The sequence below is a fragment of the Emys orbicularis genome, chromosome 7 (genome assembly GCF_028017835.1).
Source record: "Emys orbicularis isolate rEmyOrb1 chromosome 7, rEmyOrb1.hap1, whole genome shotgun sequence".
Lineage (NCBI taxonomy): Eukaryota > Metazoa > Chordata > Testudines > Emydidae > Emys > Emys orbicularis.
The window spans coordinates 76,519,601-76,543,271 of record NC_088689.1 but is presented as its reverse complement, the minus strand read 5'-3'; the positions used below and the strand labels follow the sequence as shown (position 1 = coordinate 76,543,271).

At 44.5% G+C, this 23,671-nt stretch overlaps 1 protein-coding gene across 1 annotated transcript in view; it reads right to left on the bottom strand.

Annotated features, from left to right (window-relative positions):
• PPP3CB (protein phosphatase 3 catalytic subunit beta) overlaps nucleotides 1-23,671 on the bottom strand; it is a 91,021-nt gene that overhangs the window by 43,898 nt on the left and 23,452 nt on the right. The window contains exons 2-4 of the mRNA XM_065407143.1: nucleotides 12,724-12,924; nucleotides 10,539-10,663; nucleotides 5,035-5,146 (exon numbers count right to left, since the gene is read on the bottom strand). Of these exons, the coding sequence (XP_065263215.1) occupies nucleotides 5,035-5,146; nucleotides 10,539-10,663; nucleotides 12,724-12,924 (438 nt within the window). The remainder of the gene's footprint in view (nucleotides 1-5,034; nucleotides 5,147-10,538; nucleotides 10,664-12,723; nucleotides 12,925-23,671) is intronic.

Genomic DNA, 23,671 nt, shown 5'->3' with positions numbered 1-23,671 from the left:
TGTACCTGCCCCGGGATCGTCACCACAAGGTCCAGGGGGTCTCGGGACGGGTGGTAACACAGTGCGAGCCACGCTTGTATGGGCCTGAGTCTCAGTTGGGCATGTTTGACCACATACATGCATGCTGCCATATGCCCTATTAGCTGCAGGCAACACCTGACTGTCGTGGTGGGATATTGAAGCATTGTTTTGACAATCTGCTCTATGGCTTGGAACCTGGGCTCTGGAAGGCTCGCTTTTGCCTGTACCGAGTCTAGGACTGCCCCTATGAACTCTATCCTTTGGGTAGATGAGAGTAACGATTTGGGTACAGTGAGAAGGAGTCCCAGTCTGTGAAAGGTGTCCATGACCATTGTCACGTGGGACTGGACGTTGTCCTTGGAATGACCTGTCAGTAGCGGAGGTACGGGTACACTCGAACTTGCCTTTTCCGCAGGAAGGCCACCACCACAGCCATGCATTTCGTGAACACTCAGGGGGCTGTGGACAGGCCAAATGGGAGAACAGTGAACTGGTAGTGATGTTGGTTTATGACAAACCGGAGAAAGCGGCAGTGCGCCGGATGGATGGCGATGTGGAAATAGGTGTCCTTCATGTAGAGGGCAGCATACCAATCTTCCAGATCCAGTGATGGGATTACAGTGTTTAGGGAGACCATGCGGAATCGGAGTTTGACCATAAATTTGTTGAGTCCGCGAAGGTCTAAAATGGGTCAGAGAAACCCCTTTGCCTTGGGGATTAGGAAGTAACGGGAATAAAACCCCTTTTCCCTTAGCTCCTGTGGAACCTCCTCCACCACCCCTATCTCGAGGAGCAAACGGACCTCCTACATAAGGAGTTGCTCATGAGAGGGGCCCCTGAAGAGGGACGGGGAAAGTGGGTGGGAGGGAGGGAAGGAGAACTGGCGGGAGTATCCCACCTGTACCGTGTGTAGGACCCAGCCATCCGATGTTATACGGGACCACGCAAGGTAGAAGTGGGATAGCCGGTTTAAAAGCCGAGGGGATGGATCCGGGTACTGGGTTGGTACACTGTCCTTGAGCACGCCTTCAAAAACCTTGCTTGTTTCCGCGCTGGGGTTTATTCTGGCCTTTGTTAGGCAGGTTTATTCTGCCCCGCCTTCAATACGGCTCCTGTCTGGGGCAGGGTTGATACTGCCTCTGCTGTGGAGGCTGAGGCCTGAAGGGCTTTCTCTGGGTTGCCGGCGTATGCATCCCTAGCGACTTCAGGGTGGCCCTGGAGTCCTTAAGGCCATGCAGCCTGGAGTCGGTTTGCTCCAAGAAAAGGCCCGAGCCCTCGAAGGGGAGGTCTTGGAAGGTGTTCTGGACCTCTGGAGGGAGGCCTGACGCCTGGAGCCACGCTGAGCGTCGCATGATTACCCCCAAGGCAATGGTTCTGGCCGCAGTGTCAGCTGAATCGAGTCTTAGCCACCGCCTTTCCTTCCTCAATTAACACAGCAAACTCCGAGTACAAGTCCTGAGGCAAGCGATCCTTAAACTTGGACACGGCCGTCGAAGAGTTGAAGTAATTTCTATTAAGGATCGCCTGTGTAGCGACTTGGAATGGCGTTGCATGGAGTGCCCGGGCCTGGAGGCTCTGGAGATGATGGTAGGCCCATGGGGTCCAGAAGGGCCACTGACCCGGAAGAGGCCACTGTGGCTGCCATGCTGAGAGGAACTCTCTGCTGGCCACAGTTCGATGTCTGCTATAGCTGGACCGACCAGAGTCGGCCTTGGAGCCGGAGGATGCTGACGGAGAGGACCAGGGCGGTGCTGAATGTTGAGCGGCTGTATGGTGCCACGAGGTGCAGGCCGGGGAGCGGTGCCTGGCTGACTGGGACTGCGAAAGGTACTGGGAGTCTCGGGACCGGGACTGGTGCCTCTCACTCGGTGCCAGTGAGGTTGCTGGTGGCGCGCTCCAGTGCCGGGTGACCGATGGTGTCGTGGACCAGCGTGTAGTCGCTGCAGGTACCACTGGTAGGTTCGCCTCCGGTGCCGTAATCTCGCATTGGATCGCAGGTGCTGGGGAGTAGCGGGACGCCGAGCTCGAATGGGAATGGTGTCATGAGCGATGCCGAGATGGTGACCTCGAGCGGCGCACCATTGCCGGCTTCCCTCTGGACCGCACCCTCTTTGGCAGTGCCGGAGGCTTCTCCCTGCACAGGAGGGGATTTGGTGCCGACAGCTCAATGAGGTCTTTCGCTGCCTCGAAAGTGCTGGGCGTGGAGGGGTGTTCCAGGACCTCCTCCAGACATTCATCGGCACTGAACTCGCTGGGTACCGAACTCAACGGGGCTTGTGGCACAGGAGTCGACAGTGCCAGTTCTTGGCTCGGGCCCACAACCTGTCTTTGCTTGCTGGGAGCCTCTCTGAGTGCCTTGGCAGCTCTTCGAGGAGAGCGCCCTCTTTCGCCTTTCTTGTGACGCTTAGTCGGTGCCAGAGAGGTCGACCAGTGCTGAGGTTGGTCATCCCGCCTCGGTGCCCGTGATTTACGGTGCCGGGCGGTGCTGGATCACGCACTGATGCCAGGGCACTTTGCACTGAGGAAGCCGGGCCTGGTGCCGGTCGGTCTGGGGACGGTGGTTGTAACGCGGCCTCCATGAGCAACTGCTTAAGATGAAAAAGTCTCTTTCTTTCTTAGTGCACGGTTTGAAGGCCTTGCAGATTTTGCAGCACTCTGCCTGATGAGCCTCTCCCAGACACCGGAGACAGGAGTCGTGGGGGTCGCTATTGAGCATAGACTTGTGGCACATGGCGCAAGCTTTGAAACCCTGGGCTTGCGGCATCCCTCCCAGCCCAAGGCTGGTGCTGGAACTAGCTTCCAGACACCTGAATAAATTGGTATTTAACTAACTGATAACTATCTAAGAACAACTCTAACTAGAAGACTGAAAGGCTAAGGGATCACTCGCAAGCGAGAGAGAACGTTCCAACGCCGCCACGGACGGTAAGAAGGAACCGAAGAGGGGTCGGGCCGGCAGGATACTATATACACCGTCATAAGGGCGCCACTCTAGGGGGCTCCCCTGCCGTCTCGACGGGAGCTGCTAAGGGAAGACGTTTCCGACGTCCGTGCTCGCAGCGCACGCACACCTAATTGGAATGGACGTGAACAATCACTCAAAAGAACCAGCAGATTACAAAAAGAGGTAATTGATGAAAAAAATGCCCGGTTTGTATGATTGCGAACCCACACTTCATTAACATTGTTCAGGCTACAGTCCACCCAACAGAGCAGATGTCGCACGCAAATTGCGGGATAAAGTGTATGAAAGAGAAATTGAGCAGTGTGCAAAAGGTCTAGAGGGTAAAATTGTTAACTTGAGTCTTGATGGGTGAAGCAATGTCCACAATGATCCTGTTGTATGTGCTTGTGTGACAACAGAAGAAGGGAATGTCTTCCTTACAGAAACAACTGATACATCAGGAAATGCACACACAGCAGAATACTTACAAGAAGTAGCAGTAAAAGCTATAACAAACTGTGAAAAAAAATTAAAATGTCTAGTATGCAGTTTGGTCACAGACAATGCTGCAAATGTATCCAAGATGAAAAGAAATTATTTAGAAGAGAGTCCCATGCTAATAACATACGGTTGCAGTGCTCATTTGATGCACCTCCTAGGCAAAGACTTCAGTTCCAAATTGAGAAATCGTTTGGGACCTGAAAAAGCAGGAAAGCTTGTTTTTCTTTTCCAGATTATGAACAAACAAGAAAATGAAGGTGAAGACGACTGAGTTAGCTGCAGAAGCCAATATTTTAAGTTTCTCATGTTGACGTGGCTGACTATTTAATTTTTGTTTTCTTTTTAAATATTTCATTTAACTATTTTAGTTAAAAAAACAATTTTAACAAAAACAAACCTGAATTTTAAAAAACTTGAATGTTTAACTATATTCAAAAATTCATATGCTTGTTTTCTTAAAATATTATATGTTTGTTGTTGAAGAAAAAAAATCCAGAATACATAACACTGTTGTTTTAGTTAAACAAAACAATTTAAATGTCTATCTGGTGATGTTCTCCTCCTAATACAGCATGGCAAGAAAATCCTCCAAATACTAATGATTAACCTGTTGAATTGGAGATAGATATTTATGAAGTCACTGGGAGATGAACTGCTTCAATTACCTTTGGTAAATGGAATAACCAAACAATCATTCATTTTCTGATATAGCTGTAAAACTAATCTGAAAAGTTTTCAAAATAAATCACTTTAAAAATGTATAGTGTGTACCTTCTAAAAATGAAACCTACATCTATCTCTGAGTTGTGAAGAATATGTATTAAGGTTATAACAACCAACAAGAATGCACTATTATGTAGAAATCCATGATTAAATCGAGTCTTCCTGACTAGTGATTTAAATCAATTTGATCTAAATCCAATCCACCCTGGTTATAACTATTTTTAAAAGTGTTAAATAATTCAGAAAAGTGAAAATAACTTAAAATCATGCAGTATAGCCTATTATATAAAATAATAAGGTATAAATGGTGAGTTTTAGATCTTTTAGTGACAAGGCCAAAGACTTTTGTGCTGATTTTCCACATACATTTCCATAAAAATTAAACCTCAAAAGATTTTAAAAGCTGCATGGATAGAATAGACAAATAGACTATAAAATGTACCTTTACAGAGTCCAGTTCTGCACACACTTGCTCCCTTCATACTTATAAATGCTTGTACACCGCTACCTCGATATAACGCGACCCGATATAACACGAATTCGGATATAACGCGGTAAAGCAGTGCTCCGGGGTGGCGGGGCTGCGCACTCCAGTGGATCAAAGCAAGTTCAATATAACACGGTTTCACCTATAATGCGGTAAGATTTTTTGGCTCCCGAGGACAGCGTTATATCGAGGTAGAGGTGTAGTTCCATTTAAGTCATTACAACTATGCAGGAGAATGTTTGCAGGAGCAGTCCCTTAATAGCATTTTTAGATATTTTTCTCAAGAGATAATTGTAACACAGAACGGAAAATACTAGTTTGGTAGTAACCCAATACTATATTCCTATACAGTACTTACATTCTTGCTTAAAGGTAAAATATTCTGTGAGGTGTCTACATTCATGGTTGCCTCTCAAAAGAAATAATGTATTTGGATACAGAATCTTCAAGACCCATAAGTACAGCACACACTGTTGAAAAACAAAGGTATCCAATGATAAAACAAATTAATTTACAATAATTTTTATAGAAAGGATGCTAACAACAGAAACACTGTCCCCTTATGAAGTAAAAGAACATTAACAATGGCTTCAAACATGTGCCACTCAAGGTACTATTTCAAATATTGACAGTGAGGATCATTTCATAACATTACTCTCCTGATTCAGATGACAAATTCAGCATCTGAATTATGCAAGCAAGTTTTTACTTTCCTCAAAAAACAGTTAAAAACAAGCCTCAGGAAAAATATGTACTTCATTGGATGTTCACTGATAAAAAGATACTGACATTTAGTTTATCTGTGGAGACATCTATTGTTCATATAATCTGACCTCAAAGTAAAGATTCTAGAGATTATTTGGCAGAGTAACGGAGAGAGTTTTGTTGCTGTTTTTTGGTAAAAACTGAAGCAATGACACAAAAAAGCTTATGTTTAAAACAGCTATATCTAGAACACCTAGAGATTATTTTGCCCTTTTTATTTTTAAAAACAATTTGTTAATAAACATTAGTGATTTAGCAAAGTTGGAATTAATTCTTATTCAATGATCAGACTTAGTATACGGTGAAATCACAGTAATGAGCTTTATTTTACCACTACTGCAATTACAGGAAGAAACATACCGTATATACTCATTCATTAGCCCATTTGTTTATAAGCTGACCCCCCAAAATGGATAGGTAAAAACAGCAAAAACTGTATGACCCTTTCATAAGCCGACCCTATATTTCAGGGGGTGGAAAACTTTGGCTCCCGGCCCGTCAGGGTAAGCCGCTGGCGGGTTGGGACGTTTTGTTTACTTGGAGCGTCTGCAGGCATGGAGCCCCTCAGCTCCCTGTGGCCGCGGTTCGCCGTTCCCAGCCAATGGGAGCTGCGGGAAGAGGGGCTCCATGCCTGCAGATGCTCCAGGTAAACAAAACGACAGTGTATTAGATATTCAATTCAATGACTCCATAGAGCAGGGGTCGGCAGCCTTTCAGAAGTGGTGTGCCAAGTCTTCATTTATTCGCAGTAATTTAAGGTTTCGCGTGCCAGTAATACGTTTTACATTTACAGGGGACGGCGGATGGAACCCGACTGGCAGCAGGCTGAGCTGACCGGCGGCAGGGACCCCAGGCTGGCAGCGCGCTGAACGGCTCAGCCTGCTGCCGGTCTGGGGTTCCGTCCATCGAGGCCGGCAGCGGGCTGTGTGAGGACGGCGGCGGGGACACCAGGCTGGCAGCAGCGTGCCACAGTAAATCAGCTCATGTGTCATAGATTGCCGACCCCTGCCAGAGAGTTTAAAATCATCAAATTTTGGTGTATACCCTTTTATAAGCCGACCCCCACTCTTTGATGCGTCACTTTTTTTACCAAAAATATTCGGCTTATGAATGAGTATATACGGTACTCCCCCTATTTTCAGAAGACTATCAGGGGGAAAAACTCCCTTAATTTAAGATCCATTACTACCTGAGACAAGGACACTGACAATCTGGGGCTTACAGTTTGTTTATTATTCTAATGCACTTTTTAGATTGAGCATATAGGAAAAAATAAATTTCAAACTACACCAACCTGATTCAGAGGTTATTTTTATTTGATTTTTTTCTTTTAAAGACTAACAAGTCTAAATCTATCATTCGCTCTATTCTCTTATTTAAAAAACAAAACAAAACTGTTTTTTGGGGGAATAGCAAGCGTGTATTCACACAAAAAAGGATACTTCAATTTTTTTTAAAAGATACATTTACTGCGAAAGCTATCCCAAAATACTTTTTAACATAAAGAAAGACCCCAAAGATTAATTCAAATATCTGACAGCAAAACAATCCTTAACAAAAAGATGTATATTAAACAAATTCTTCACATTTTTTAAAAACTACCTGCCAGTCTTTCAATATTTCCATAGCTATAAGTTGTTCTACTGTATTTCAAAGAATATTAACACTTTATTAATGCTTCCCAGCCTGCAGTCCAGTCTGCTGACAGTTTGTAATAAAGGAAGTACTAATCAACAGATAAGGATAAAGGCTAAAGACTTTTACAAATTTAAAAAGTAAATATTATTCACTAAGTAAATTTGTACATTAAATGAGCAAACAAATATTGGTAAGAGAAGAGACTGGCAAAATGGTAGCTTCCTTTTGATTCTTTAGTCATTTATATGCATTTAGGAGTTATTTAAACAAGCCTTTGGAAATTTGCACTTTAATGTCAATTCATGCAGTAGTAAAAATACATTTGCCTTTACAGCAGACAGTATGTATAAAACCAAAAAAATCCCTTTCAATAACACACAATTGTTGTAGCAGTACCTTTGCTGCACTGACATTTGTTTTAAAATAAGTGAGGGGTGGCCCAGTGTGACCCACAAAACTCTTAATGGCACCTTATTTTTAATATGGAAGTGCAGTACAGACAATTTACAGGTCAACTTCATCTTGATCCAATAGCTTGGACTACCTTCATGCTAGAACCATTAGTTTCCACAGGACTCGCCCTTCGATATTAAAAGTTAGGGCATCTGTCTATACTGTATAAAATGGCTCCTGTCTGAGTGTTATTGCAGCACTGAAATAGGCTAGATGGATAGAAAGCTGGCTAGATTGTCGGGCTCCACGGGTAGTGATCAACGGCTCGATCTCTAGTTGGCAGCCGGTGTCAAGCGGAGTGCCCCAAGGGTTAGTCCTGGGGCTGGTTTTGTTCAACATCTTTATTAATGATCTGGATGATGGGATTAATTGCACCCTCAGCAAGTTCGCAGAGGACACTAAGCTGGGGGGAGAGGTAGATATGCTGGAGGGTAGGGATAGGGTCCAGAGTGACCTAGACAAATTGGAGGATTGGGCCAAAAGAGATCTGATGAGGTTCAACAAGGACAAGTGCAGAGTCTTGCACTTAGGAAGGAAGAATCCCATGCACTGGTACAGGCTGGGGACTGACTGGCTAAGCAGCAGTTCTGCAGAAAAGGACCTGGGGATTACAGTGGACAAGAAGTTGGATATGAGTCAGCAGTGTGCCCTTGTTGCCAAGAACGCCAACGGCATATTGGGCTGTATTAGTAGGAACAATTGCCAGCAGATTGAGGGAAGTGATTATTCCCCTCTATTCGACACTGATGGGGTTGGGGGGGAGGGATAGCTCAGTGGTTTGAGCACTGGCCTGCTAAACCCAGGGTTGTGAGTTCAACTCTTGAGGGGGCCATTTAGGGATCTGGAGCAAAAATCTGTCTGGGGATTGGTCCTGCTTTGAGCAGGGGGTTGGACTAGATAACCTTCTGAGGTCTCTTCCAACCCTGATATTCTATAATTCTATATACTGATGAGGCCACACCTGGAGTATTGCGTCCAGTTTTGGGCCCCCCACTACAGAAGGCATGTGGACAAACTGGAGAGAGTCCAGCGGAGGGCAACAAAAATTATGAGGGGGCTGGAGCACATGACCTATGAGGAGAGGCTGAGGGAACTTGGCTTGTTTAGTCTGCAGAAGAGAAGAGTGAGAAGGGATTTGATAGCAGCCTTCAACTACCTGAAGGGGGGTTCCAAAGAGGATGGAGCTTGGCTGTTCTCAGTGGTGGCAGATGACAGAACAAGAAGCAATGGTCTCAAGTTGCAGTGGGGGAGGTCTAGGTTGGATATTAGGAAACACTATTTCAATAGGAACATGGTGAAACACTGGGATGGGTTACCTAGGCAGGTGGTGTAATCTCCATCCTTAGAGGTTTTTAAAGCCTGGCTTGACAAAGCCTTGGCTGGGATGATTTAGTTGGTATTGGTCCTGCTTTGAGCAGGGGATTAGACTAGATGACCTCCTGAGGTCTCTTCCAACCCTAATCTTCTATGATTCTAAGGACTATGAATCCCTGCTCTAGACTAAGGTTTTATTTTAACTCTGGAAAGAATTACTGAAATACACATGCTTCAAAATGAACTGTTTGAGAATAGGTCTCTGAGCACAAAATTAAAATAAAGACCAAGCATTTTTCTATCAGGGACTGAACATTTTATTTACCAAATATTACAGACACAGCAAGCTAAGAGATTTAAAAGTGATCAAAAACATAACAATTTTAAAAAGGCCCAGGTCAAACTGGATATAAGCTGTTGGATAACCAAACAAAGACTACAGCAGAAATTTCAGAGGTGGAGGTGATTTTAATATACTTTTCCATCCTTTGCATAGGTCCACAAAGCATAGCCCTCCCATGCTCTTGCAGCAATCCCGCTCCAGTCAAATACCAAATTATGAACTGTGCTGATCCATTAGTAACCACTCTGTACAGCAATGAACCAGGCAAGTCATTCTATGGGAAAAAGGCAAGTCTTTTTATGAACTATTGAGTGTTTTTTTAAAGTTTATACTGGCTAGTATGCATATTATTAAAAAGCATATTATTAAAAAGAAAAAAAGTCCCCACTGCCTGCGGGGATAAAATGAGTCTGCTTTTATTAAATACTGAATATAGTCCCATCTCCAAAGCATTTCATCGCTCTTGTAGTTGTAAAGCTTGAATAAGGTCCAATATTTTAAGATACATTGTTTCCAGATGTTCTGCAAGGATGCAAATACAGCCTTCACCTCTGTCAAGAACAGTGTTTACACTATAAGCAGAAGCATTTCTGTAATCAACCAAAACAGGTCATGAAGATTCAAGGAATGCTGTGGGGAGTGTCTTTCATTTTAACTTTTCTTTATATGTTGATTTCTGAGGCATCACTGCATTATCTTTTGCTTATCACACCTAACAACGCAAAACAGCTCTGTGCACACACCTGAATGGTACACATATGCATACTGCTCCTGAAACATTACAATTTTAAAACACTACAAAATAGCATGCATCATGCCCTAGCATAGGACTACTTAAAAAGCGATGCCAACAAATATATTTACAACTTAATTTGTGTCAAACTTTTTTTTTTACATTAACTTTAAAATTTAAAGACACTGTCAAGTTAAACTCTAAATTTAATCTACCATCCAACTCTTTCTGGACCAATTCTCCAACGCTTCCAAACTCCTGGACCAATGAAACTTGAGAGAATTTCAGAATCAACAGGATACATACAACATACTTAGTGCCCCTGGCTATATGTTAATAGAGCAGCATAGATTGTGAATGCTACAGATGCCCTATAGTCCATCCTCTGCAAAGATGGCTATGGGAAGGCGGGGAAATCAGTAGGGCTGGTGGTTCCAAAAGGGCAGGCTGAGGCACTAGTCAATCTCTCTTGGTCAACAGGTCTTTGGGATGGTATGAAGCATAGCAAGGAAGAATTCACATTCAGAGGTCAGAAGAACTGTGTATTTTACAAGAAGATAAAAAATGTTTTCTTACAGTAAGGTTTAGGACAGAACAAATTAATGTATGCAGTTACCTCTATACTAAAATAACCTCTGTCTACATAGTCACCAAGGAAGAGGTATCTTGTATTAGCTGGTGATCCTCCAACTTCAAACAGCTTCATTAGATCGAAGAACTGGCCATGAATATCACCACACACTGAAATAAAAATACTGTTTAAATACTGTCTCTTATTTATGGAAAAAATGACATTTATAAACTAACTTCAGAGACACAACATATTTTCCTAAAGAAAGGTTCATTCTTCTTGGCTGGTAAACAATAAAACATGTTGATTTACAACTAAATATAGCCTTTACACTAAATTTGGTATTTTTTTGCTAACAAGTAGGACACGCTATATCTAGACTGTTCTCAGTGGTACCTGATGACAGAACAAGGAGCAATGGTCTCAAGTTGCAGTTGGGGAGGTTTAGGTTGGATATTAGGAAAAACTTTTTCACTAGGAGGGTGGTGAAGCACTGGAATGGGTTACCTAGGGAGGTGGTGGAATCTCCTTCCTTAGAGGTTTTTAAGGTCAGGCTTGACAAAGCCCTGGCTGGGATGCTTTAGTTGGGAATTGGTCCTGCTTTGAGCAGGGGGTTGGACTAGATGACCTCCTGAGGTCCCTTCCAACCCTGATATTCTATGATTCTATGATCTAGACACATTTATTTACGCATTTATATAGTTTAACATACATTTATTCAAATTCTTAATTTTCAGTTATTTAAAAAAAAACTGTGAATGACATTTCTTTATTTACTAGAGGATTAATTTTTTACGCATGTCAAACTGCATTGGGATGGAAATTAGAATTTAATTAAATATGCACAATTATTTTAAATTATTTTTATAGTTCAAAAAAGTTTATCAAAACATATTTTACATGTAAAACTAACTTATTTTTTAAACAAAGGAAGTTTTACCAGCAATTAGTGAATTGAACTGATTATTTCTGGTCAGCAAGTTTGTCAAGATTTCAGAACTCATCTCCTCCTACTTCATTTTTATTGATAGCTTGGGAGAGGAAGACAAGCTCTCCTGCTTTTTTCAATTCCCAATTGGTTTCTCAACTCTGAATGAGCTATTCATTGAAGTGAACCAGTTGAATAAATTGAAATGAAGACAGTATTCTCTCTACACCTGCAGAAGAGGTGACTGCTATCAAAAGCTGGTTTAACAATTTAACAAACTCTGGTTGCAAGTATTTAGTCAATGACTTCCACCAGTTCAATGGTTTGACTTTCTTGAAGACTTTGGCAGCAAACATGTACTACTAAATTATTTTTTAAATTCAACTGTAATGATTTTAATAGAGTATAATAAGTTTAGACCTAAACATAGGTTAAATTGAATTTGAAATTATGAATAGATTTTTAAAAGAAAAATGTATTTAATTTAAACGTTTAAAATATCTGGAAAAAAAATCCCATAAATAATCAATTTGTATTCACTCTGAATGGCAGCTATATATTTATTTACGATATTTTCTATCTGGTTATTTGTGTCTTTAAAAATAAAACAAGTTAAAAAGATTAAAGTAGCATCTTTATGCAAGTCAAATGTGGTCTCTGACTGGTCAGAACCTGAAAACATTACAGTATCTTTTCAAAAACAAAAGCCATTTCAACTTTCCAACTGGATCAGGTCCTATCTATTGTACTAAATAATACACAACAATTTTATCAGGTTGGTCTTAACTTGTTTGAGTTAAGACTACCAAGAGATCATCACATTTCACATGAAAACTTGGATTCTTAGGGCAAAACAATCATGAATATTCCTCATTCACAACTCCTGTTCAAAATATTTGTTTCAGCAAATGGATGCTCTAGCACCATCCCACAAATTTTAGACTACAATTCCAATCTTCTCTTTGAAGCTCATTTTTCTCTTCTGGATTATTACATCTTTTAGTAACATTTATTATTGTTACAATGATTACAAAAACTGCTTTGCCTGTTGACATTGTATTAACAGTCCTACTGCTTTTCCCAAACATGTTTTATTCCTTCCTTTCTTCCACATCATTTTTTGATGCAACATTATGTCGAGTACTCAAGGAGTTATACAAAAGCAGTTCTGAGGGAAAGTTCAATATGATTGTTATGATAAAGATATCTTTACATTTATTTTCCCCCCAAGAAAAGGCCTTCTAATGAAAATGATGTGAAATTTTTACTTTAAGCATCAAAGAAATAAACTAAAAGTATTACCTGTAATTGGGGCTTCAACTTCTATCATAGTTTTCTCTCTTCGTAGAATTGCAGCACCCTCATTGATGATTCTAAGTGCAATTTCTTCATCTACCCGACCTTCTTTTACTAAGTGGTTCTTCAAAATGTCAACCCTAGGTTTTCCATCTATATCAAACACTTCTTCAGATGTCAAGTGATGTGTTGGTGGAAAAGGGACAGCTAAAATGTAAAGAGGTGAGGAATATCAATATTAGTAACAATTAGTTTCTTTAAAAATACACTGGATGTAAACAGAGCAGACCTGAACTATACTGATTAGCTGCCATGCAAAGTGGGATAACATTTACCAAATGTGTTTTTTAAATTTACACATTTTGAAGATATCACCGTGACACAGTGGGATATGTCTGCATCAAATTATTAATTCAGTCATGTACTATCTATGGAAATACCGGACACTGTAACTGCACAAGTCTGGACATGCCCAGACAGCAGCAGTGCCTGAGAAAGCTTTTTGACACTTCACTGAAGGACTATCCCTAAACCATCAGACAGCAATGTGAGGACATCAATTTAGATTATGTCAATTACTGGCCCACCCCCATGGAGCAATGGTCTCTCTACACAGGGGCCCACAAAAACAGACAAGCATGACTGGTGAGGCTGAAGCTTCTCAACATGACAGCACGTCAAAGAGATGGAGGACTAATGTAGGAGCAGGATCCTGACACCTGACCATCCCCACACAAGGATGTAAGGAGCACACATTAGGAAGGGCAAAAAAGAATTTGAAGAACAGCTAGCCAAAGATTCAAAAAGTAATAGCAAAAAAAATTTTAAGTACATCAGAAGCAGGAAGCCTGCTTCACAACCAGTGGGGCCACTGACCAATCAAGATGCTAAAGGAGCACTCAAGGACGATAAGGCCATTGCAGAAAAATTAAATGAATTATTTGCATTGGTCTTCAAGGCTGAGGATGTGAGGGAGAGTCCCAAACCTGAGCCATTCTTTTTAGGTGACAAATCTGAAGAACTGTACTAGATTGAGGTGTCATTAGAGGAGGTTGTGGAACAAATTGATAAACTAATCAGTAATAAGTCACCAGGATCACACAGTAGTCATACAAGAGTTCTGAAGGAACTCAAATGTAAAATTACAGAACTACTAACTGTGGGATGTAACCTATAGTTTAAATCAGCTTCTGTACCAGATGACTGGAGAGTACCTTATGTGACACCAATTTTTTTAAAAAGGATCCAGAGGTGATGCCAGCAATTACAGGCCAGTAAGCCTAACTTAAGTACCGGGCAAATTGGTTGAAACTATAATAAAGAACAAAATTATCAGACACGTAGATGAACATGATTTGTTGGGGGAAGAGTCAACATGTTTTTTGTAAAGGGAAATCACGCTTCACCAATTTACTAGAATTCTAGTCAACAAGCATGTGGACAAGGGGAATCCAGGGGATATAAAATTTACTTAGATTTTCAGATTTTGACAAGATCCCTCACCAAAGGTTTTAAGCAAAGTAAACTGTCATGGGATAAGGGGGAAGGTGCTCTCATGGATCAGTAACTGGTTAAAAGATACAAAACAAAGGGTAGGAATAAATGGTCAATTTTCAGAATGGAGAGAGGTAAACAGTAGTGTTCCCCAAGGGTCTGTACGGGGACCAGTACTGTTCAACATATTCATAAATGATCTGGAAAAAGGGGTAAACAGTTGGGTGGCAAAATTTGCAGATGATACAAAATTACTCAAGATAATTAAGTCCAAAGCAGACTGCAAAGAGTTACAAAGGGATCTCTCAAAACTGGGTGACTGGGCAACTAAATGGCAGATGAAATTCAATGTTGATAAATGCAACGTAATGCACATTTGAAAACATAACCCCACTATAAATATAAAATGAAATATAAATATAAAACTATACAGGTAAATTAGCTGTTACCACTCAAGAAAGAGATCTTGGAGTCATTGTGGATAGTTCTCTGAAAACATCCACTCAATGTGAAGCGGCAATCAAAAAAGCGAACAGAATGTTGGGAATCATGAAGAAAGGGACAGATAAGAAGACAGAAAATATCATCTTGCCTCTATATAAATCCATGGTATGCCCACATCTTGAACACTGCGTGCAGATGTGGTCGCCCCATCTCAAAAAGATATATTGGAGTTGGAAAAGGTACAGAAAAGGGCAAGAAAAATTAAGTGGGATATGGAACAGCTTCTGTATGAGGAGCAATTAATAAGACTGGGACTTTTCAGCTTGGAAAAAAGACGACTAAGGGGGGATATGATAGAGGCCTAAAAAATCATGACGGGTGTGGAGAAAGTAAATAAGGACGTGTTATTTACTCCTTCTCATAACACAAGAACTAGGAGTCACCCAATGAAATTAATAGGCAGCAGATTTAAAATAAACAAAAAAGAAATATTTCTTTGCACAATACACAGTCAATCTGTGGAATTCTTTGCCAGAGGATGTTGTGAAGGCCAAGACTATAACAGGGTTAAAAAAAGTACTAGATAAATTCATGTAGGATAGGTCCATCAATGGCTATTAGCCAGGATGGACGTGGAAGGTGTCCCTAGCCTCTATTTGCCAGAAGCTGGGAATGGGCGACAGGGGATGGATCACGTGATGATTACCTGTTCTGTTCATTCCCTATGAAGCACCTGGCATTGACCACTGTTGGAAGACAGGATGCTGGGCCAGATGGACCTTTGGTATGGCCGTTCTTATATTCTTATGACTTGCAAGGAAGAGAGGACAGGATGGACTCTGCCCAGCCTGAAATGCTGCCGAACCTCAGGCTCACAGAAAAAGTGAGCTCAGACTAAGGGAGAGTATGTCTCAGGACTTGTGTTATTTTCAAAGATCTGTAACTCTGAGTCATTTAGAAGTAAAATCACTGTGGTTAAGAAAATCCTTTGCTATGCCTGTGTTCCTTGCTTTCCTGCCATGTAGTCCCTGAAAGGGTTAAACTAGAAACCCAGAGTACTTACAACCTAGGTGGAACTCTGAGGGAGCACATGCAAGCAACTCAAGTGGCTCAGAGGGGTTCAAACAACCATTTCAGGGTCTAGGGCAGCTGTACAAAGGCATCCTACATCCCAAGGAAGATAGGCAGGTCTGAGCCTGGGAACCTGCCCTATAGTTAGGGCCCTACCAAATTCATGGCCGTGAAAACATGGTCTCCCCCATGAAATCTGGTCTTTTGTGTACTTTTACCCTATATTATACAGATTTCACAGGGGAGACCAGCATTTCTCAAACTGGGGGTCCCAACACAAAAGCGGGTCACGGGGAGGGGGGAATCGTAAGATTATTGTAGGGAGGTCATGGTATTGCCCCACTTACTTCTGTGCCTACTGCTGGCAGCGACGCTGCCTTCAGAACTGGGTGGCTGGAGAGCGGCGGCTGCTAGCTGGGTGCCCAGCTCTGAAGGCAGTACCCTGCCAGCAGCAGTGCAAAGAGTACCATACCATGCCACCCTTCTTCACTGCGGCCTTTAGAGATGGTGGCAGCTGCTGGCTGAGGACCCAGCTCTGAAGGCCGCAACACAGAAGTAAGGGTGGAAATATCATACCATGTCATCCTTACTTCTGCGCTGCTGCTAGCGGTGGCACTGCCTTCAGAGCTGAGCTCCCAGCCAGCAGCTACCACTCTACAGCCACCCAGCTGGATCAAAGAGAGAATGTATTTTTTTGCCAAGCCCACACAACAGAAACTTTCCACTCTAAACTCTTAAGCCTTGGCTACACTGGTGCTGTACAGCGCTGCAACTTGCTGCACTCAGGGGTGTGAAAATGCCCCCCCCCCGAGCGCAGTGAGTACAGCACTGTAAAGCGCCAGTGTAATCAGAGCCTGCAGCGCTGCACGCTCGCTCACAGCGCTGCAAGCTATTCCCCTCGGAGAGGTGGAATACTTACAGCGCTGCGAGAGAGCTCTCGCAGTGCTGGCAGCGCGACTACACTCGCACTTCCCAGCGCTGCCGCGGCAGCGCTGGGAAGTCCTGAGTGTAGCCAAGGCCTCAGATATAAGCTGCTAAAACTCATGTCCAAGTTATGAGTTCGAAGAAATTAGACCCCATTTTTAGATACATTTGGATACAAATCATTGAAACTACTAAATACCAGACCTCCAATCCACCTAGCTCCTCCCTTCCTCCTTTCCCTCCCCTCCCAAGTCCCTTCCTACCCTCCTTTTCCTATTTATGTCTTCTCCTATTTTTCTACTGTAACTCCCACCCTAATGTGTTATGTCTATGTAGTGTTGTTTGGTTTTGTATTATCTGGTCGTGCAGCTTTGATGAGTTGTAAAACTGCATAATTCTACTGGAGACCCTACGAAGCATGTGGTATTTGGAAACATATCCCAGCAGTACGTTATTTAACTTTTTCAATTTTTTGTGTTTTCATATAATAAGTCAATACAAAAATATCACAAAAAATAGAAAAAAAAACAAAGTAGTCAGAAAAATAGGATTGTATAGGACCATCACCTTATGGCTTGCCTGAGCTAGAATAACTTTGGCAGGAAGAGAAAAGCTACTTTCAGGATCAGTAAACTCTTCCAAGTACTGGACCTGAACTAGTGATCAGAAAGAAGAATAACTAATTTGATCCCTAAAATATACCAGTATTTAAATTTTTAGTCAACATGATTTTCTACATGCATTTTTAGAAAGTGATTCCAAAATTAACAAGCAGACAGACAAAGGCCAAATCAAGTAAGTATAGACAAACAGGCAGAATGGGGACTGCAAAATAAGAAATGGTTACTAACCTGTTCTGTAACTGTTGTTGTTCGAAATGTGTTGCACACATCCATTCCACTTCAGGTGTGTGTGCATCCAGTGTACTGTTGGAGATTTTCTCTCAGCAGTACACATGGGGGCAGCGCATGTGCCCTATACTGCCTCACACTGCTGTGCAATGGTAAAAGGCAGAACCACCCCCAACTCAAACCCCACCTCCCATCTTCTTCTTACCAGAAAGACTCCAATATAGAGGACAATGAGGGTGCGTATCATGGAATGTACACATGCAACACATCTTGAAGAACAACACTTACAGAAACAATAACTGTTTCTTCGAATAATTGCACATGTTCATTCCACTGCAGGTGACTCACAAGTAATTCTATCTGGAGGTTGGATTGGAACCTGAATAAGGATTGGAGAACCATACGTCCGAACCTGGCATCATCGCAAGATTGCTGAGAGATGGCGTGATAGGAGACAAAGGTATGCTCTGAAGACTGTTGCAGCTTTACAAATGATCAGGTCAGGCACTTGAGCTAGGAAGACCACCAAGGCCGCACGAGATCTTGTTGAATGTGCTATTACTCTGCTTGGTATAGCTACATTGGCCAAGTTGTAACGCAAGCATATACAGGAGAATATCCAAGATGAGATCTTCTGAGAAGAGACACAGTCCCTTCATCCTGTCTGCAACTGCCACAAATAATTGGGAGGACAATCTACACTGTTAGAATTCTATTTGGACAGAACCAAACACTCTCCTGACATCCGAACTGTGTAATCTCTCCTTGTCCTTATGGGCTTGAGGATTTGTAAATAAATAAAATAGGTATGTTGCCTGAGTAAAATGGAAAAGAGACATACCACTTTTGTAAGAAACTTTGGATGGGAGCATAGATAAACCGTGCCCATGTAATTCACCTATTCTCCTGGATGAGGTGATTGCCACTTAGGCCTGGTCTACACTACGAGTTTAGGTCGACTTTAGCTGCGTTAAGTCGACTTAAGCCTGGACACGTTTACACGACGAAGCCCTTTCTTTCGACTTAAAGGGCCCTTTAAACCGGTTTCTTTACACCACCTCAACGAGGGGATTAGCGATAAAATCGGCCTTATGGGGGTCGGAATTGGGTAGTGAGGACGGAATTCGACATTAGTGGCCTCCGGGAGCTATCCCACAGTGCTTCATTGTGACCGCTCTGGACAGCACTCTCATCTCAGATGCACTGGCCAGGTAGACAGGAAAAGCCCCGCGAACGTTTGAATTTCATTTCCTGTTTGCTCAGCGTGGAGAGCACAGGTGACCATGCAGAGCTCATCAGCACAGGTAACCGTGATGGAGTCCCAGTCCCAGTCTCAGGATCGCAAAAGAGCTCCAGCCTGGACCGAACGGGAGGTACGGGATCTGATCGCCATCTGGGGAGATGAAGCAGTGCTGGCCGAACTCCGAAACAGTAAAAGAAATGGCAAAACATTAGAAAAGATCTCCAAGGCCATGAAGGACAGAGGCCATAACAGGGACGCACAGCAGTGCCGCGTGAAAATTAAGGAGCTAAGGCAAGCCTACCACAAAGCCAGAGACGCAAACGGAAGGTCCGGGGCTGAGCCGCAAACATGCCGCTACTACGAGGAGCTGCATGCCATTCTAGGGGGTGCAGCCACCAGTAGCCCAAGCGTGTGCTATGAGTCCCTCACTGGAGACAGGGAAGCGGGTTCGGCGGACGAGGAAGATGAGGATGGAGAGAACATCATAGATAGCTCACAGCAGCAAGGAAGCGGAGAAACCAGTTTCCCCAACAGCCAGGATATGTTTGTCACCCTGGACCTGGAACCAGTAACCCCCGAACTCACCCAAGACCCTGTGGGCACACAGGGGACCTCTGGTGAGTGTACCTTTGTAAATATTACACATGGTTTAAAAACAAGCGTGTTTAATGATTAATGATTAATTTGCCCTGGCAATCGCGGCCAGTACAGCTACTGGAAAAGTCTGTTAACGTGTATGGGGATGGAGCGGAAATCCTGGAGATGTCCCTGGAGAAAGCTCTCCTTCATGTACTCCCAAAGCCTTTGCAAAAGGTTTCTGGGGAGGGCTGCCTTATCCCGTCCGCCATGGTAGGACACTTTCCCACGCCAGGCCAGTAGCACGTAGTCTGGAATCATTGCATAACAAAGCATGGCAGCGTATGGTCCCGGTGTTTGCTGGCATGCAGACAACATCCATTCCTTATCGCTCTTTGTTATCCTCAGGAGAGTGATATCATTCACGGTCACCTGGTTGAAATGGGGCGATTTTATTAAGGGGACATTCAGAGGTGCCCCTTCCTGCTCTGCTGAACAGAAATATTCCCCGCTGTTAACCACGCGGTGGGGGGGAGGGGTGAAGTGACCATCCCAGAGAATTGGGTGTGTGGGGGAGGGGAGTTAGTTGGGTTTGTGCTGCATGTTAAACCTGAAACCGCAGGCCCTCCTTTTACATTGCAAACCCATTTTAAATGGCCAACCCAACGGGTGCTTGGTATGGTTAATGAGAGCAGTACTGTTTTAAACCATCCCCACTTGTTAACAAGGTTAAAAAAGCCAAAAGACTGTGTCTTACCATGGCTGCCTACAAGCTGAAATCTGTGGCCTGGCACTGCGTGAGTGATCTCTCATACCAAACCGGCAGGCCCTCAATATAAGAGTAAAAATGCGACCTTGTAACGAAAGCACATGTGCTGTGTGATGTGAACAGCAAAATCTAACGTGAAAGAGTGTACCCATTGTTCTCCAAAATGTATCTTTTTTAAACAACTCTCCCTTCTCCTCCACCAGCTGCAAATGTTTCACCTTCACAGAGGCTAGTGAATATTCGAAGAAGGAAGCGAAGGACGCGTGACGAAATGTTCACTGAACTACAGACTGCCTCCAACGCTGACAGAGCACAGCAGAATGCGTGGAGGCAGTCAATGACTGATTTTAAAAAAGCCCAATATGAGCGAGAGGAGAGGTGGCGTGCTGAATCGCGGGCTGAAGAGGAGAAATCGCGTGCTCAAGAGGAGAAGTTGCGTGCTGAAACGCGGGCTGAAGAGCAGAAGTGGCGTCAACTTTTACTCATAAAGCAAGAGTCGATGCTCCGGCTGCTGGAGCATCAAAGTGATATGCTCCTGCGTATGGTTGAGCTGCAGGAAAGGCAGCAGGAGCAGAGACCGCCGCTACAGCCCCTCTGTAACCAACAGCATGAGCAGAGACCGCCGCTACAGCCCCTCTGTAACCAACAGCAGGAGCAGAGACCGCCGCTACAGCCCCTCTGTAACCAACAGCAGGAGCAGAGACCGCCGCTACAGCCCCTCTGTAACCACCAGCCCTCCTCCCCAAGTCCCATTGCCTCCTCACCCAGACGCCCAAGAACACGGTGGGGGGGCCTCCGGCCACCCAATCACTCCACCCTAGATGATTTCCACAGCAATAAGTTTTAAAGTTTTAAAGTGCAGTGTGTCCTTTTCCTTCCCTCCTCCCCCACCCATCCCGGGCTACCTTTGCAATTATCCCCCTAGTTGTGTGCTCAATTAATAAAGAATGCATGAATGTGAAGTAACAATGACTTTATTGCCTCTGCAAGTGGTGCTTAAAGAGGGGAGGGTAGGGGAGGTTGGGGTGCTTGGTTTACAGGGTAGTAGAGTTAACCGGGTGCGTGGGGGGGGGGCTGCGATTTCATCAAGGAGAAACAAACAGAAGTTTCACACCAAAGCCTGCCCAGTCACAAAACTAGTTTTCAAAGCCTCTCTGATGCGCACCGCGCCCTGCTGTGCTGCTCTAACCGACCTGGTGTCTGGCTGCGCGTAATCAGCGGCCAGGCGATTTGCCTCTACCTCCCACCCCACCATAAATGTCTCCCCCTTACTCTCACAGATATTGTGGAGCGCACAGCAAGTAGCAATAACAATGGGGATATTCTTTTCGCTGAGGTCACAGCGAGTCAGTAAGCTGCGCCAGCGCGCTTTTAAGCGCCCAAATGCACATTCCACCACCATTCGGCACTTGCTCAGCCTGTAGTTGAACAGGTCCTGACTCCTGTCCAGGCTGCCTGTGTATGGCTTCATGAGCCATGGCATTAAGGGGTAGGCTGGGTCCCCAAGGATCACGATAGGCATTTCAACATCCCCAATGGTTATTTTCTGGTCCGGGAAGAAAGTCCCTTCCTCCAGCTTTCGAAACAGAAGAGAGTGCCTGAAGACGCGAGCATCATGTACCCTTCCCGGCCAGCCCACGTTGATGTCGGTGAAACGTCCCTTGTGATCCACCAGGGCTTGCAGCAGCATTGAAAAGTACCCCTTGCGGTTTATGTACTCGGTGGCTTGGTGCGCCGGTGCCAAGATAGGGATATGGGTTCCGTCTATCGCCCCACCACAGTTTGGGAATCCCATTGCAGCAAAGCCATCCACTATGTCCTGCACGTTTCCCAGAGTCACTACCCTTGATATCACCAGGCCTCTCATTGCCCTGGCAACTTGGATCACAGCAGCCCCCACAGTAGATTTGCCCACTCCAAATTGATTCCCGACTGACCGGTAGCTGTCTGGCGTTGCAAGCTTCCACAGGGCTATTGCCACTCGCTTCTCAACTGTGAGGGCTGCTCTCATCTTGGTATTCTGGCGCTTCAGGGCAGGGGAAAGCAAGTCACAAAGTTCCATGAAAGTGCCCTTACGCATGCGAAAGTTTCGCAGCCACTGGGAATCGTCCCAGACCTGCAACACGATGCGGTCCCACCAGTCTGTGCTTGTTTCCCGGGCCCAGAATCGGCGTTCCATGGCATGAACCTGCCCCAGTAACACCATGATTTCCACATTGCTGGGGCCTGTGCCTTGTGAGAGGTCCATGTCAATTTCCTCATCACTATCGTCGCCGCGCTGCAATCGCCTCCTCCTCCTCAGCTGGTCCTCCTGGTTTTGCTTTGGCATGTCCAGGCTCTGCATATACTCCAGGACAATGCGCGTGGTGTTCATAGTGCTCATAATTGCCGCGGTGATCTGAGCGGGCTCCATGATCCCAGTGCTAGCTATGGCGTCTGGTCTGAAAAAAGGCGCGAAACTAGTATCTAAAGACCAGGGGAAGAAGGGAGGGAGGGAGGGAGGGAGGGAGGGGCGGGCGACTGATGACATGGCGTACAGGTACAGGGAATTAAAATCAAGAAAGGTGGCTGTGCATCAGGGAGAAATACAAACAACTGTCACACAGAATGCCCCCCCGCCCCAGAGATTGAACTCCTAAGCCTGGGTTTAGCGGGCCGTTGATTTGACGGAGGGAGGGGGGAAGGAAATGAATAAAACACAAATCTATTTTTTACATCTTAAGACGACAGTGCAGCATGACTGATAGCCCTCGGCATTTTCTGGGTGCTTGGCAGCCAATACTTGGCAGCAAATAGTATACTACGACTGGTAACCATCATTGTCCAACGAGGACGGTTAAAGGCAAGGGGTTGCTGCTGTGTAGCAATGTAGCCCCACGTGTGCCAGCCACATGTCTGCCAGCACCCAGATCGCCCTCGGCCTTTTCTGGGTGCTTAGCAGACAATACTTGGCAGCAAATAGTATACTACGACTGGTAACCATCATTGTCCAACGAGGACGGTTAAAGGCAAGGGGTTGCTGCTGTACAGTAGCCAGAAGGCTCGGTAAAGGCGCTCAGTCTACAATAATCTATGAGCATTTCAGGCAACCTCTAAATTTACTTGCTTTCAGACCTGAGGAAAGCTCTTCTTTCAGATCTGCTGAGCACCCAGATTGCCCTCGGCCTCTTCTGGATGCTCAGCAGACAATACTGACAGGACGGTTACCAGTCGTAATAAACTATCTACTGCCAAAAGGCAAGGGGCTGGTGCAATGCAGCCCTACGGCTGCCAGCCCCATAGCTACCAGGATCCCGAGCGCCGATGAAGGCTACTACTCATGCTGCACCGTCTACCGCCAAAAGGCAGTAATCTGCTGCTGCTGTTTAGCAATGCAGTCACACGTTTGCCGGCACCCGGAAGACATATGGTGAGGGTGAGCTGAGCTGAGCGGGCTCCATGCTTGGCGTGGTATGTTGTCTGCACAGGTAACCCAGGTAAAAAGGCGCGAATCTATTGTCTGCCGTTGCTGTGACGGCGGGGGAGGTGCGTGACGCAATGTACCCAGAACCCCCCGCGGCACTGCTTTGCATCATTCGGGCA